We start from the raw sequence: 15,599 nt of genomic DNA, 5'->3' as shown, positions 1-15,599 counted from the left end.
AGACTTTATTTGGCTTTCACCAGTTTTCCCCACTAATGTCTTTTTTTTCTAGTACAAATCTTTTAAAGGTCATGGAAAATTTTATTTATTTTTGAAATGTATGGATGTAGGTATTTTATATAGTGTCTCTCAATTAAAATTTGATGTTTTTTCATGCTATGAACTTTTTAAAAATTATGGTAAGAAACACAATATAAAAGTTACCCTTTAAACATTCTTAAATGTACAGTTCAGTAGTATTAACTGTATTAACATTGTTAGGTAACACATCTCTAGAACTTTTTCATCCTGCAGATCTGGAACTCTCTACCCATTGAACAATTTCCCATTTCTCTCTCTCCCTAGCCCCTGTCAACCACCATTCTCCTTTCTGTTTACATGATTTTGACTCCTGTTGATATCTCATATAAGTGGAATCATACAGTATTTGTCCTTTTGTGATTGGCTTATTTCACTCAGTACTGAGCATGGAGACAATGGCCTCAAAGTTTATCTGTTTGGGCAAATGTTCCCAGAGTGAAAGTGGTCAGATCACTTCTTTGAGACTTTTTTCTGTTTCCAGATTTCTAGAAGTCTTTCAAACAGATGTTTTCTGTATTCTGCATTTACATGGCTTTTCTAGTTCTGGGTGAGAGGTCTAGTCTGCTGCGAGTGTGCATCTCACCCAGAAACAGAATTTCTGCCCTCTCCCAATTGACTTGTTGAAGAAATCTGGTTGTTCATCTTATAGAATTTTCCAAAGTCTGAGTTTTGTTGATTGCTTCTCTGTGGTGTCATTTAATACTGTCTTCTTTCCTCTGTATTTCCTATAAAGTGGCAGTAATATCCAAAGGCTTGTTTAGATTAGTAGCAGATAATTTTTGATCAAATAATTTTTATCTTAATACTTGAAAGATGTTGTATATACTTCTTTTCTTCTGTTAGGAGGCACTATGTTTTTTATGTTTTTGTTTTTCTTTTTCTTTTTGCAGTATTAACTGTCATTGGTGATCATTACCCAGATCCATTCATTTTTTTAGGGATAGCAAAATGGTAGTATTTTAAGTTTCTTATTCTTTCCTCATTTATTGGCTGGAATATGTCCATAAGATAATTTCCTCTTAATCAACTCTTTGTTACTCTAAAAGTACAGTTCATATAGGAAATAAGTGCTTTATTTAATCTTTAAAAGAATCAGTCACCCTAGCATCCTTAAAAGGTGGCCAGAGAGGGCTTCTTTTGGTTTTGTTTTATTGAGGATTATTGACAACTCATGGAAATAAAGTTATTTGATTTGTTACAGTTATCATAGCTGTTCTTATTGATGCCCAGATTGATCTATTTTTTAGCTATTCGGGTTGGCTTCAGAGTCCTTTTATAAGACTTTATGATCTTTAATAACTCCCTCTTTTCTGTGGGAAAAATTGAGACATAGCTTGTATATTTCTGGTCCCAGATCTGGAACTAGCCATTTCTCCAATAAGTCCTGGTTATTTGTTTTTTATTCATTTATGAGAGAGACAGAAAGCGATAACGAGAGAGAGCATGAGTGGGAGGCAGGGAGAGGAAGAGGGAGAAGCAGGCTCCCTGCTAAGCAGGAGCCTGATGTGGGACTTGATCCCAGGACTCTGAGATCATGACCTGAGCTGAAGGCAGACGCTTAACTGACTGAGCCACCCAGGCACCCATTCCTGGTTATTTTTTTTTTTTTAAAGATTTATTTATTTATTTGACAGAGATAGAGACAGCCAGCGAGAGAGGGAACACAAGCAGGGGGAGTGGGAGAGGAAGAAGCAGGCTCATAGTGGAAGAGCCTGATGTGGGGCTTGATCCCATAACGCTGGGATCACGCCCTGAGCTGAAGGCAGACGCTTAACTGCTGTGCCACCCAGGCGCCCCCCATTCCTGGTTATTTTTAATGGACATGGTATTTAAAGATCATAATCTGAATGTGAGTTCTCTTTAAGAAATTATCTGCCTTATTTTTTTTTTTTAAGATTTTATTTGTCAGAGAGAGAGAGAGAACTAGGGGCAGAGGCAGAGGGAGAAGGAGGCTCCCCACTGAACAAGAAGCCCAGTGCAGGACTCGATCCCAGGATCCTGGGATAAGCTGAAGGCAGATGCTTAACCCACTGAGCTATCCAGGTGTCCCTACCTGCCTTATTATATGTGTTTATTTTAAAAATTGTATTGAGCTTCAGAATCTTTTTGGAAGTAGGTGGACTAGAACTTTATAAATACACAGAAGAACTTTATAAATATGCAGATTATTTTAAATTAAGTACTGTGACATTTATCTTAACAGGATTGAAATTAAAAGCTAGCTTTATAGAAAGTAGTGATTTCGGGGCACTTGACTGGCCTAGTCGGAAGAGCATGCGACTCTTTTTTTTTTTTTTTTAATTTTTTATTATGTTATGTTAGTCACCACACAGTACATCATTAGTTTTTGATGTAGTGTTCCATGATTCATTGTTTGCGTATAACACCCAGTGCTCCATGCAATACGTGTCCTCCTTAATACCCATCACCGGCCTATCCCAGTCCCCCACCCCTCTCCCCTCTGAAACCCTCAGTTTCCCAGAGTCCATAGTCTCTCGTGGTTCATTCCCCCTTCTGTTTACCCCCCCCCTTTATTCTTCCCTTCTTTCTCCTACCGATCTCCCTGCTATTCCTTATGTTCCACAAGTGAGTGAAACCATATGATAATTGTCTTTCTCTGCTTGACTTATTTCACTTAGCATAATCTTCTCCAGTCCCGTCCATGTTGCTGCAAATGTTGGGTAATCGTTCTTTCTGATGGCTGAGTAATATTCCATTGTATATATGGACCACAACTTCTTTATCCATTCGTCTGTTGAAGGGCATCTCGGCTCCTTCCACAATTTAGCTATTGTGGACAATGCTGCTACGAACATTGGGGTGCATATGGCCCTTTTCTTCACTACATCTCTATCTTTGGGATAAATACCCAGTAGTCCAATTGCTGGATCATAGGGTAGCTCTATTTTTAACTTTTTAAGGGACCTCCACACTGTTTTCCAAAGTGGCTGTACCAATTTGTAGCCCACCAACAATGTAGGAGGGATCCCCTTTCTCCACATCCTCTCCAAGAATTGTTGTTTCCTGCCTTGTCAATTTTTGCCATTCTAATGGCATAAGGTGGTGTCTCAGTGTGGTTTTGATTTGAATTTCCCTGATGGTTAATGATTTTGAACATTTTTTCATGTGTCTGTTAGCCATTTGTATGTCTTCATTGGAAAAGTGTCTGCTCATATCTTCTGCCCATTTTATGATTTGTTTATTTGTTTCTTGTGTATTGAGTTTGAGAAGTTCTTTGTAGATCTTGGATACCAGTCTTTTATCTGTAGTGTCATTTGCAGATATCTTCTCCCATTCCGTGGGCTGCCTCTTAGTTTTTTTGACTGTTTCCTTGGCTGTGCAGAAGCTTTTTATCTTGATGAAGTCCCAGAAGTTCATTTTATCTTTTGTTTCTCTTGCCTTTGGAGATGTGTCATGAAAAAGGTTGCTGTGGCCGACGTCAAAGAGGTTGCAGCCTATGTTCTCCTCTAGGATTTTGATGGATTCCTGTCTCACATCGAGGTCTTTCATCCATTTAGAGTTTATCTTTGTGTATGGTGCGAGAGAGTGGTCAAGTTTCATTCTTTTGCATATAGCTGTCCAATTTTCCCAGCACCATTTATTGAAGAGACTGTCTTTTTTCCACTGGATGTTTTTTCCTGCTTTGTCAAAGATTAGTTGACCATAGAGCCGAGGGTCCATTTCTGGAATCTTTATTCTGTTCCATTGGTCTATGTGTCTGTTTTTGTGCCAGTACCGAGCATGTGACTCTTGATCTCAGTGTTGTGAGTTTGAGCCCCACATTGGGTGTAGCCATTATTTTAAAATAAAACCTTAAAAAAAAAGTAGTGATTTCTTTTTAATTATCATTCCTAGAGTTCTGGGATTGTTACCAGACTCTCAGAGATTGCCAGTATAAACTCTACAACAGTGAATATTACTTAGTGGGTTGTTAGCTAAGTCTGAATCTAGCCTGTTGGTTCAAAACATGGCTTTACATCAACACGTGAGATATTTTCAAAGTACTGGTCCTTACAGCAGGTCTGGAAAGATGCTTGGTAATGCATGTCTTTATGTTCTTCGCTGATCTGTTACAGGCAGCCATTTAAAGGCTACTGATTTGGCCAGTGGTGCCCTGAGTAACCAGTAATGATTTATGTGGCTATTTTAGCAAACATTTCTTCTTTATTCAAAAATGTTTAGTCTGAATGTGATATAAGAATAATATTTAAAGATCTATAGGCAGGTACAAGTTAAACGTGTCTAGTTGCTGAAATATACTTCTCACCAGTAGTATTTCAATAAGACTTGATTGTTGCTTTTTGTTCATAACTCTCTTATAAGGGTCTCAGAGTTGTTTTGTTGTTGTTGTTTTTTAAAGGGGTTACTTCTTTGGTTAAAAGTTCAATCAGTTGAGCTAATGATAGTAGTATAAATTTCTTCCTATGGGCTTAGTTTACATCTTAATAGACATTTTTATCTTAAAAGTTGTCTGAAAAAGAGAAAGGGACACCTGCGTCGCTCAGTCAGTTAGGTGGCTGCCTTCAGCTCGGGTCATGATCCCAGGGGCCTGAGATCGAGTACCCCATCCCACATCGAGTCCTGCATCCCATCCGGCATCCCCTCATCTGGCTCCTTGCTCAGCAGGGAGCTTGCGTCTCCCTCTCCCTCTGCTGCTTGCCCTGCTTGTGCGCGCATTCTCTGTCTCTCTCTGACAAATAAATAAAGAAAGCTTTGAAAAAGAATAATAATTATTCATAATCTCACCATCCTGACATAACCATTGCACTTTTTTGAATTTTCTTTTGTTACCAAATTTGGTCCATATGCAGACATTTTTACATAATTAAGTCTAACTAGAGTTAGCAAGTACCAGCCTTATAATTGCCACACAAACCTTAGGTACTTCCTCAGGTTCTCCAGTTTAAGAAGAATATGTAACAGTAATTTTCATCTTAAGTCCTCATGTGTGCTACAGTCCTATATCTGGAGCAAGAAAATTCACTATAGTGAATTCTCTGCTGTCCATATTAGTGATGGAATTGGAAAATAGTACAGAATAGATCAAGAAACCTTTAAAAGTCCCATTTTGTTTTGGATTTTACTCTATGATTTTTGACACTGTAATGATCATATTTTAGAAATTTAGCTGGGTGTGCTTGGGTGGCTTAGTTGGTTAAGCATCTGACTCTTGATCTCAGCTCAGGTCTTGATCTCAGGGTTGTGAGATCAAGCCTGCAGTGGGCTCCACACTTAGTGTGGAGTCTACTTAAAAAGAAAGAAAAGAAATGTAGCTAGTGTTAATATGAGTTGGCATTCTCTGAGCATGTATTAGTTGATAAGAATCAGGTAATTGGAACATTAGTGACAATTTATTATTACTATTACTATTATTTTGAAGATTTTATTTATTTACTTGAGAGAGAAAGAGACAGAGATAGCGAGAGAGAGCACAAATAGGGAGGAGAGAGAGAAGCAGACTCCTTGCTTAGCAGGGAGCCAGACTTGGGGCTTGATCCCTGGACCCTGGGATCATGACCTGAGCTGAAGGCAGACGCTTAACCAACTGAGTCACCCAGGTGCCTCCACGATTTATTATTAATTGATTTTTTCTTAATTTATTATACCTTGAAAAAATTCATATTTTGATTTTTCGTAATTCACAGTTCATAACTCTAGATTTAACAGTAATCTGTATTATTAACAATTAGTAGGGAGTCTGAGCTCCAACTTCCCATTTCCTATTAGATAATTGGCATCTATTTCCCAATTCAGAATGCTTGGGAAGTGATTGGCCTACCTAGATGCACACCTCTCTACATTTATGCTAGAGAAGATTATATTAGATATAGGTGAAGTGGTACTGCTACTACCAGGTACTTTAGGAATAAAATACTTTTTATCGTGTGTGAAACTAGTTACTATAACAAAGATTCTTTGGGAAAGTGCTTTTCAAGTTTCAAATAGGAACATAACCTGATTATAAATCATGAGCTGCATTGTTGTAAATTTCATTCTTTTCTGTTAGTAAAAACATTCGTTTCTGTTAGTACATTTCGTTCATTTCTTTTATTCTCCACCTTCCCTTCCCAGCTTGGTTTTATAATTATCATGGATCTTATTTGAGCATTGAAATGAAAATGATTCTCAGTTTTTTTCAGTGTTAACCTAAGAATTGATTGAAATTGTTTTTGTTTATTTTAGGAAATCTACCTTCTTCAATGTATTAACTAATAGTCAGGCTTCAGCAGAAAACTTCCCATTCTGCACTATTGATCCTAATGAGAGCAGAGTACCTGTGCCAGATGAAAGGTTTGACTTTCTTTGCCAGTACCACAAACCAGCAAGGTAAGAAAATCTTTATACATTGTTTATTTGTTGGCCCTATATGGACTGAGTAAAAATATGTACATGATATATTTAAAATCATATAGAGGGTGCCTGGCTGGCTCAGTTGGTAGAAGATGCGTCTGCTGATCTTGAGGTTTTGAGTTTGAGCCCCATGTGTGGTGTAGTTTACTTTAAAAAAAAAATCATACAGAAGGGGTTTTTCTCCAAAATTAATGTATTATGGGCAATTATAATATAGAGACCATAGAGAAAGGTGAGGAAAGTATACATCTGGCTGTTAACATTGCAGTTATTTTTTCGGGGAGTATGAAGTAGAGGGAATAAGTAGCCTGTATTATATGATTCCATTCATGTAAAATTATATGTGTACATGTATATACATAGGAAAATGTATGAAACTGCTTGATGGTTATCTTTGGGTAGTAGAATTTTTAGGTGATTTTTACTTTCTTTTATTTATTATTGTTATTTATGATTTTTACTTTCTTGTATTCTATATTGTTTGAAGGTTTTGTAACAAGCATGTATTATATCTTTAATTAGAAAAAATAAAATAATACAGGTTCACTGTAGGAAGTTCAGACAGTATGGAAATGTATAAAGAGAAGAGTAAAAGTCACCTATACCTTGATATCACAGATATAAATACTTTGGAGGTATATCCTTCTATACTTTTCCCTTACTTACAAAAATAGAATATATTTTTACTTGGGGTATTACTAATATTTTTCTAGGTTAAAAAATACAGATTTAAATAATTTCTAATATAACTTTGTTTAATACTGTATTATATGAATGTACACTTTATTTCCCTATTATGAGAATTTATTTTGCCTTTAGTTTCTCACTTTTTGAAATGTGCTGATAAATCCCAAGTTTCTGTCTCTATTCCCAAAGTCTGCTGGTCTACAGACATATCTAATTTCCTTCTTGACATTGACACTTGGATGACTAAATAGATGCCTCAGACTTGACATGTCCAAAATGGACGTCTTCATTTCACTCTGCCTTGTGCCAAATTTGTTGTTTAGGACTTTCATAATTCCATAAATAGCACTGTTATTTCCCCAGTTGCTTAAGTCAAAGTCTAAGATTTATCTTTGATTCCTCTCTTTCCTTACCCCTACATCCAATCTATCAACAATTCCTATGAGTTCTTTCTTTTTTTTTTCCTTAAAGATTTTATTTATTTGTCAAAGAGAGAGAGAAAGAGCGCACAAGCAGGGGGAGTGTCAGGCAGAGGGAGAAGGAGGCTCCCCACTGAGCAAGGAGCCCGATGTGGGACTCAATCTGAGGACCCTGGGATCCTGACCTGAGCCAAAGGCAGATGCTTAACAAACTGAGCCACCCAGGCATGCCAATTCTTATGAGTTCTAACCACAAAATATATACCAAATTTATTTACTTTCTCTACTTTCATCCATTAGATTGAGCATCCACTGATTTTTTTGATGAATTATTATAGTGATGATTGCCACATGGTGATTTTATAATTCCCTCATTTCTTCTTACTATTTGTTGGCCGCTGACTGTCAGGAAGAGCTTTCTTGTCTTCATTTATTCACTCATATATTCATTCATGGAAGCGTTACTTAATTGGTTACAGTACGTCAGTCACTGGACATGGTTCAAATTATAGTCCTGAAATTGACTCCTCAAACTGGCTTCTGTTTTCTTTTTGAAGCCTTTTTATTTTTAAGTGATTTCAAATTTATATAAAAGATGCAAAATTACCCTCAGAATGCTTGTGTGCCCTTTACCCAAATTTCTTTGAACCTTTGAGAATGAGTTGCAGACGTGATGCCATATTGCACTTCCAATTCTTAAATTTGTATTTACTAAATACAGACATTCTCGCTCTCTTTTTTAAGACTTTATTTATTTATTTGAGAGAGAGAGAGAGTGAGTGTGCACATGAGCAGGGAAGGGGCAGAGGGAGAGGGAGAAGCAGGGAACTCCTCAGTGGGAAGCCGGATGTGGAGCCTAGGACCCTGGGAGCATGACCTGAGCCGAAACCAAAAGTTGGACGTTTAACTGACTGAGCCACCCAGGCGCCCCCAGACATTCTCTTACATTACCACAGTAAACTGCCAAAATCAGGACATTAACATTGATCCAGTGTTACCATCTAACTCATAGATTCCATTTGGATTTCTCCAGTGGTCCCATTAATGTGCTTATTTGTTTAATTCCTTTATATCTCACCAATCTCTTGACCCCTCTGTCTTGTTGGCTGATTTGAACACTGCTGGTTTGGTCCCTGGCTACTACTAGATTGCTCTCCTGCCAAGATGCCTTATCCAGGCCCCGGCTACTGTGCTACCTTTTCTCCCCACTCTTACTCTTGTCACTGCTAGACTGTGTGGTCATGTGACATTGCTGAAATTTCTCAGAGACTGGAAGAGAACAACAATCATAAAGCTCTTAGACTTCAAATTTGTTGAAATTTTAGTCAGTGAGGGAATTAATTTCTCTTTTCCTTTGCTAGTGAACATTGCTAGTGAACATTGATTAAATGTTTTTGTGGAAATAAAAATATTGAGTGGGAACCATCTTCCTTTTTTCTATAACATTGTGAACATTGTGGGAACCATCTTCCTTTTTTCTATAACATTGTGAACATTGATTAAATGTTTTTTTGGAAATAAAAATATTGAGTGGGAACCATCTTCCTTTTTTCTATAACATAATTTTGGCCTCTTTGTGGTTAAGCAAATAAAAAAAATTGACAGTAATTCATAGTACAATTGACCCTTGAACAGCATAGGTTTGAACTGTGTAGGCCCACTTATACATACATTTTTTTACAGTGCAGTACTGTATAGTTTCTCTTCCTTATGATTTTTCTTAATAACATTTTCTTTTTCCTAGCTTACTTTATTTTTATATGTAAGAATATAGAATATAACATATATACATACATGTTAATCAACTGTTGTATTATTGGTTAAGGCTTCTGGTCAATAGTAGCTATTAGTAGTTAAGTTTTTTTGAGAGTAAAAAGTTTTATGTGGATATTTCCCCTGTGTTGTTCAAGGGTCAACTGTCCTTTAATCTCCATATTTACATGGCGAACTGGTTTTCCTAACTTGGTTTCTAACTTGTGTTTACTACGCCTTTACTTTGAACAAAGCAAGTTTATTTTGTATATATCTCTATTTCTGTTGCTGTTGTTAACATCTAGATTATTACTGTGCTGATAACTAGTTCACATAATTACCTGCATTTTTGGTCTATATAACCTACATGATGATTAAGTGCAAATCCAGATATCCTTTGTTTGAATCCCAGTTTTGTCATCATTAGCTGAGTAGTCCCCTGAATGTAAATAGATTTCTTAATTCCTCTCAAGTTCAATTTCCTCATCTTTAAAGTAGATTTAATAAATAGCACTTACCTGTTGGAGTTGTTTTGAACTTTGAAATAATACATGTAAATCACTTTAGTCCAGTGGGGGTCACAAAGTATGTTGGCTCATTCTATAATGATTACTTTTATCGGTACACTCTTAAAATGTTCTCCATTGCTTTTGTGTCTATATGCATGGGCCAACAGAACATTGTAGTAAAATTTGTCAGTTTTAGTTTTTTATCAGGTATCGGTTTTAGTTTTTTATAGACACAATAAAAACATCTATTCTGCTTTATAGTTTTCCTTCATTTTCCTAGGTAAGAAAGTCCTAAAGTATTAAAAGATTATTTCTTATTTAATTTTTTTGGTATTCATTTATCAAATCATCATTGAGAGTCTTATAAATATTGTTCTAGAAGGGACAGGATTACTTCATGTAAAATATTTTGGAAATCTATTTGGCTAATAAACAGGTTCTTAGTACTATTTTATAATAAAACCATCTTTTGTTTTTCAGCAAAATTCCTGCCTTTCTAAATGTAGTGGATATTGCTGGCCTTGTGAAAGGAGCTCACAATGGTCAAGGCCTGGGAAATGCCTTTTTATCTCATATCAGTGCCTGTGATGGAATCTTTCATCTAACACGTAAGTACAGTTATTTATTTAATTGATTCATTTCATTATAATCAGTGTTTTCTTTCCATTGCTCAAATAAAATTAGAAATGACTGACTAATAGATTTGCTTTGCTTCACAAGATGAATCATGGCTTGGTCTGCTAATTGTGACTTTAATGTTATTTAGTATCATTTCCGTACAAGAGGGCTTTTTCCATAGCAAATATGTGCTGTATTGATATTCTAATTGAATTTCATCCCCTGTTCTGGATTAAGTCCACTGGGAAGTGTTTCTATGTGGATGTAATTTTGTTGATAATAAAGGCATTTTGAAATTTTCTTAACTTGTGGAACTTTTCTGCATTCTTGGTTTCCATGTGTTGAGAAGGCAGAATGAATAGAGGAGAGGATTCCGTTATTCCAGAGGAGAGAAAGGCATCCAGGTTATTTATTGAGATGAGAGGGTTAAGGAGAAACTATAGATGAGCTAGTCCTTAATGGAGAGAGGGATATAAAGCAAAGAGAAAAACTGGTAGAACTATGTGTTAGTTTATGTTCTTTTGAGTGCAGGAGTGAGCCAAGAACATAGTAATACGTTGACGGAAAGGTTCAGGTTAGGTTTAGGTTAAGGTTCAGGTCAAGACTGCACCGCATGTTATTCTAATGGTATGGTATTGTAATGAACAAATCAGTGCAAATGAAGGAAATGCAAGTTGGGGTACAGGCCAGTTGTGGTCTGATTTAGTGCTTTTGCTTGTGGTCCACGACTAGATAGCAACTATAGCAATTATAATGAGCAGTTAGAAAATTTTATAGTCACTTGAGGAAATTTTTTTTTGTCATTTGAATCTAATAAATAGTGGTAGTATTTTTGTTTATTTTTTTAAAAATTCATTTTTATTGTATTTTTTTTTAAAGATTTTATTTATGGGGCGCCTGGGTGGCTCAGTCGTTAAGTGTCTGCCTTTGGCTCAGGGCGTGATCCCGGAGTTCTGGGATTGAGCCCCACGTCAGGCTCTTCCGCTGGGAGCCTGCTTCTTCCTCTCCCACTCCCCCTGCTTGTGTTCCCTCTCTCGCTGCGCTCGCTTTCTCTGTCGAATGAATAAATAAAATCTTTAAAAAAAAAAAAAAGAAAGTTGCTAAGAGAGCTGATCTGAAGAGTTCTCATGGCAAGAAAAAAACATTAAAAAAAAAGATTTTATTTATTTATGTGAGAGAGAGACAGCCAGCGAGAGAGGGAACACAGCAGGGGAGTGGGAGAGGAAGAAGCAGGCTCCCAGCGGAGGAGCCCGATGTGGGACTCGATCCCGGAACACTGGGATCACGCCCTGAGCCAAAGGCAGATGCTTAACGACTGCGCTACCCAGGTGCCCCTATTGTATTTTTTCTAAAGATTTATTTATTTGACAGAGAGAGAGAGAAAGAACACGCGTGCACAGGAGTGGTGAGCAGGGGCAGAGCGAGAGGGAGAAGCAGGCTCCCTGCTGAGCAGGGTAGCCCGATGTGGGGCTTGATCCCAGGACCCTGGGATGGTTATTGCTGTTAGGTAAAGATTGAGTGGGAGCTAGTATGTCAGGGGAAGGAGGAAAGAAAGGAGAGATTGATTTTTAGAGTAAATGGCTTGTTTCAAGGTCCTGCTGCTTTGAAAGGATTGTCACAGTGTCTAGGATGAATGATGATGAGGAATGATGGAAAAGAGCCAGGGAGGTAATTGGGAATTCACCATGTCCACCATGTTTAGGCTTACTGGCTTAAATATGAAGAGTTTTAAATGGAGAGTTGGGGTGGGAAGGCAGATTAAATTGCAGGAGCTCATTTTGCAGTTATTCAGTTGAGTTACATTTTTAATGTTTTAAGACATCAAAATGGAAATAGGCACCAAGAGTTAGAAATTTCATTGTTATAAAAATATTTTCAAGATACTGGTAATGATTTTCATAGACGTCTGGCCTGACAAATGTAGAACACTTTTGTAAAGGAATCTATACACATTATTTCATTTGCTTACTCCTTTAGTAGTGTTTTTTTCTTGTGGGGTTTGTTGCCTAACGTGTAGGTGTTTTAAGTCTCTTTCTCCATGAGTCATTAGAGTTCACTTTAAATTTTCTTTCTTTCTTTCTTTCTTTCTTTCTTTCTTTCTTTCTTTCTTTCTTTCTTTCTTTTTTTGTTGAAAGATTTTGTTTGTTTATTTGAGAGAGAGAGAGAGAGCGAGAGCACAGAAGTGGGGTAAGGAGTAGAGGGAGAAGCAGACTCCCCCACTGAGCAGGGAGCTCGGTGCAGGGCTCGATCCCAGGATTTTGGGATCATGACCTGAGCTGAAGGCAAACACTTAACCACCTGAGCCACCCAGGCGCCTCTAGAGTTCTCTAGAACTCATTATCTTGTTCACATGTATGCAGATTTGGAGTTACACTTAACTTTTAAAGTGTGTTTTTAAAGTTACTGGATACTAACTTTAGCTATGGGTTCAACTAGAGAAACAAGAATTTAATCTTTCGGTGAATAAGCATTTATAGCTGAACCCATAGCTAAAGTTAGCAAAAGTAAGTCTTACTGGGACACATAAAAATATAAAAATTGCCAGACTTTGACTGAGAGCTAATCTTTTTATTCTGGTGAATTTTATAAACAAAGCTTTGTGGGAAGTATTTTTACTTCCCAAATGAATTTCTGCTTATTAAAATTAATTTGAAAACAAATTTACTTATTGCAGGGTGACATTTTCTTGCTATTTTAAATACTTAGAAAACTTTAAAAAAATGCTTAGAAAACTTTTTCAAAAGAACATTAATTGAAGACTACTCTAATAATTTGTTCATTATGTGAAACTTCTTACGTAGCTTATTGAAGATACTCCTTTAGTGTATAATCCAGTTTGTAGCAAATGTAGACCAATTTTATATAGGAGGTAGATGTAACGTTAACATTTTTTTCTGCACATAGTAACATGGATTAATCTCAAAATAATTACGCTAAGTAGAAGAAGCCAGTCCAGAAAAGAGCGTAACTATATGATTCCATTTACGAAAGACTCTAGAAGATACAAAACAATCTATCAGAAGGCAAATCAGTGGTTGCCTGGGATCAAGAGGATGGGGAAGGGGAGGGGGGGAGGGAGGGATTTAAAGGGGTGTGAGGAAACTTGGGGTGGTGGAATGTTCATAATCTTGATTGTGGTGATGGTATCACAGGTATATACATGCTCTATATCAAATTGTACACTTTATGCACAGTTTATTAAATGTTAATTTCACTCGGCAAAACAAAAAAGAAAAAAAAGGAAAAGGATGTGGAAAATTAAAAAAAACCCAGCAACGACTTCTGTGTCACTTTTCCTTCTGGGGGAGTTTTGATTGGACTCTCTTATCCTGATTGTTTCAGTAGTATAAGTATTTCAGGTCCTATTTCTAGGTTTTCATTAGTAGGTTGATACACTGTTTGTGTTGATTTACAAATCAGAATTAAACCTGACATTTTGTGAAGAAACTTGGATTTTTGGTGCATTAAAGTGACATTATTTGTCTTTTTCATATACTAATCTGATGTACAGAATCTTTTCAGCTGGAGAATTCTTTAAAAATTCCAAACTATTATTATTTATTGGCAAGTTTGTTGGGCAAAACATTTTTTAAAAATTTCATTTATAAAATTCAGGAGTATGTGTATTTTATTTTTTAAATTATCATATAGTAAAATTGACTTATTTTGGCATACAGTTCTATGAATTTTAGCATATGTATAGATTTGTGTAACCACCAGCACCCAGGGTGCAGAACACTTCACCCCCAAAATAGTCCCTTATGCTGTCCCCTTTCTAGTCACACTCTTGCCACTCTGAAGCCTGACAACTATTGATCTGTTTTCCATCACTTGAGTTTTGTCTTTTTGAGAATGTTGTATCAGTGAAATAATAGCAATATGTATTGTTTTGTTTCATTTTGAAAACATTTTTACAGATGAAAGCTAATGGTGTTACTAGCATAGAGTCCATCTATTAGACATGTTTCTGGAACCTAGGAGGGGCTGAAGTTAATCCAGAGGGGGTTGTTTTTCTGTTTTCTGTGTACTTTTTTAGTTTTCTTTAATCTCATTCTTTCTATTCTTTTATGGATCTCTTAAGTGTTTTTAAATAACATAATGTTTTTTTCACTCTTGGTGTTTTGGGAAACACTACTCTTTTTTATTTCAAAGTTTGCTTTTTAAAAATTCTTAGCATAATTTTGTCTTAAACCAGACTAAGTCTTGAACTAATGGGCAGAACTGCCTGTCTCTAAAACATGAATTGCCTGAAAATACAGGATGTTGTGAAAATGGGAAGAATCCTGTGTTTGTCGAATTTGTCTACCGAAGAGCTCTAACTGCAAAGGGTGGGGAACATGGGGGCCTTTGGTACACAGTGTAGCTCCAGATACTTGACTCTAAGGAAAAGTTTTTAGCATCTCATGGTTTACTTTCTTCTGTACTTCCAGCACTGCGCACTCCCCAATTTGAGAAGCAGGATTGTAGGTTTTGATATAAATACCCTAGACCTACCAGAAGGCCTGTCTGACCAAAGAACTAGGCCCAACTTAATTTTTTTTAAAGATTTTTTTTTGTGTTTTTAAGATTTATTTATTTATTTTAGGAGAAGGAGAGTCTTAAGCAGATTCCATGCTGAGCATAGAGCCAGACTCAGGGCTGTATCTCATGACCTAAGATCACGACCGGAGCCAAAACCAAGAGTCCAATGCTTAACCAACTATGCCACCCAGGTGCCCCAACTAGGTCCAACTTATAATAATAATAATGAATATCTTTATAGCACTTTGTTTATTTAGTGCTTTTTAAATTGTTAGGTCTTGATTATCAAAGATCCCAGTGAGATGTGTATGCCTATTGTCATCCTCATTTGAAAATGAGAAAACCAAAGCTTAGAGAGGTAAAATCATTTGCTTTAGTCACATAATTGAAAGATGTCAGTCCCTGTGATTAAACCGACTTTGTATGGCATCAGTCCTTCCTACCACACTCTTTCTGTCTTGAGCATAGCATTAACTCCAACTCTCTGTTGTCCAACCTCTGGAAGAAGTGTCTGAGGGAAAAATTAAACAGTATATGGAAAAGGTACCTGATTTTCTAAGGATTAAAGGTAGCTTTTATTCTTTTTATATATGTGTGTGTATATATGTATATATATATATGTATATATATGTATATATATATGTATGTATTTATATATATA

General features: G+C 36.5%; 1 protein-coding gene across 2 annotated transcripts in view; it reads left to right on the top strand.

Moving 5' to 3' along the window:
- The window catches only part of OLA1 (Obg like ATPase 1), a 173,164-nt gene that overhangs the window by 10,265 nt on the left and 147,300 nt on the right, over window positions 1-15,599 (top strand). For both annotated transcript variants that reach the window (XM_045800331.2, XM_045800332.2), the window contains 2 exons: window positions 6,265-6,408; window positions 10,280-10,407. In XM_045800331.2, coding sequence (XP_045656287.1) covers window positions 6,265-6,408; window positions 10,280-10,407 — 272 coding nt within the window. The remainder of the gene's footprint in view (window positions 1-6,264; window positions 6,409-10,279; window positions 10,408-15,599) is intronic.

This window comes from Ursus americanus, chromosome 1 (assembly GCF_024610735.1).
Source record: "Ursus americanus isolate L20-20 chromosome 1, mUrsAme1.1.p, whole genome shotgun sequence".
NCBI classification, from domain to species: Eukaryota; Metazoa; Chordata; class Mammalia; order Carnivora; family Ursidae; genus Ursus; species Ursus americanus.
The sequence above is the reverse complement of the archived record's forward strand: the minus strand, read 5'-3'. Positions and strand labels throughout refer to the sequence as shown.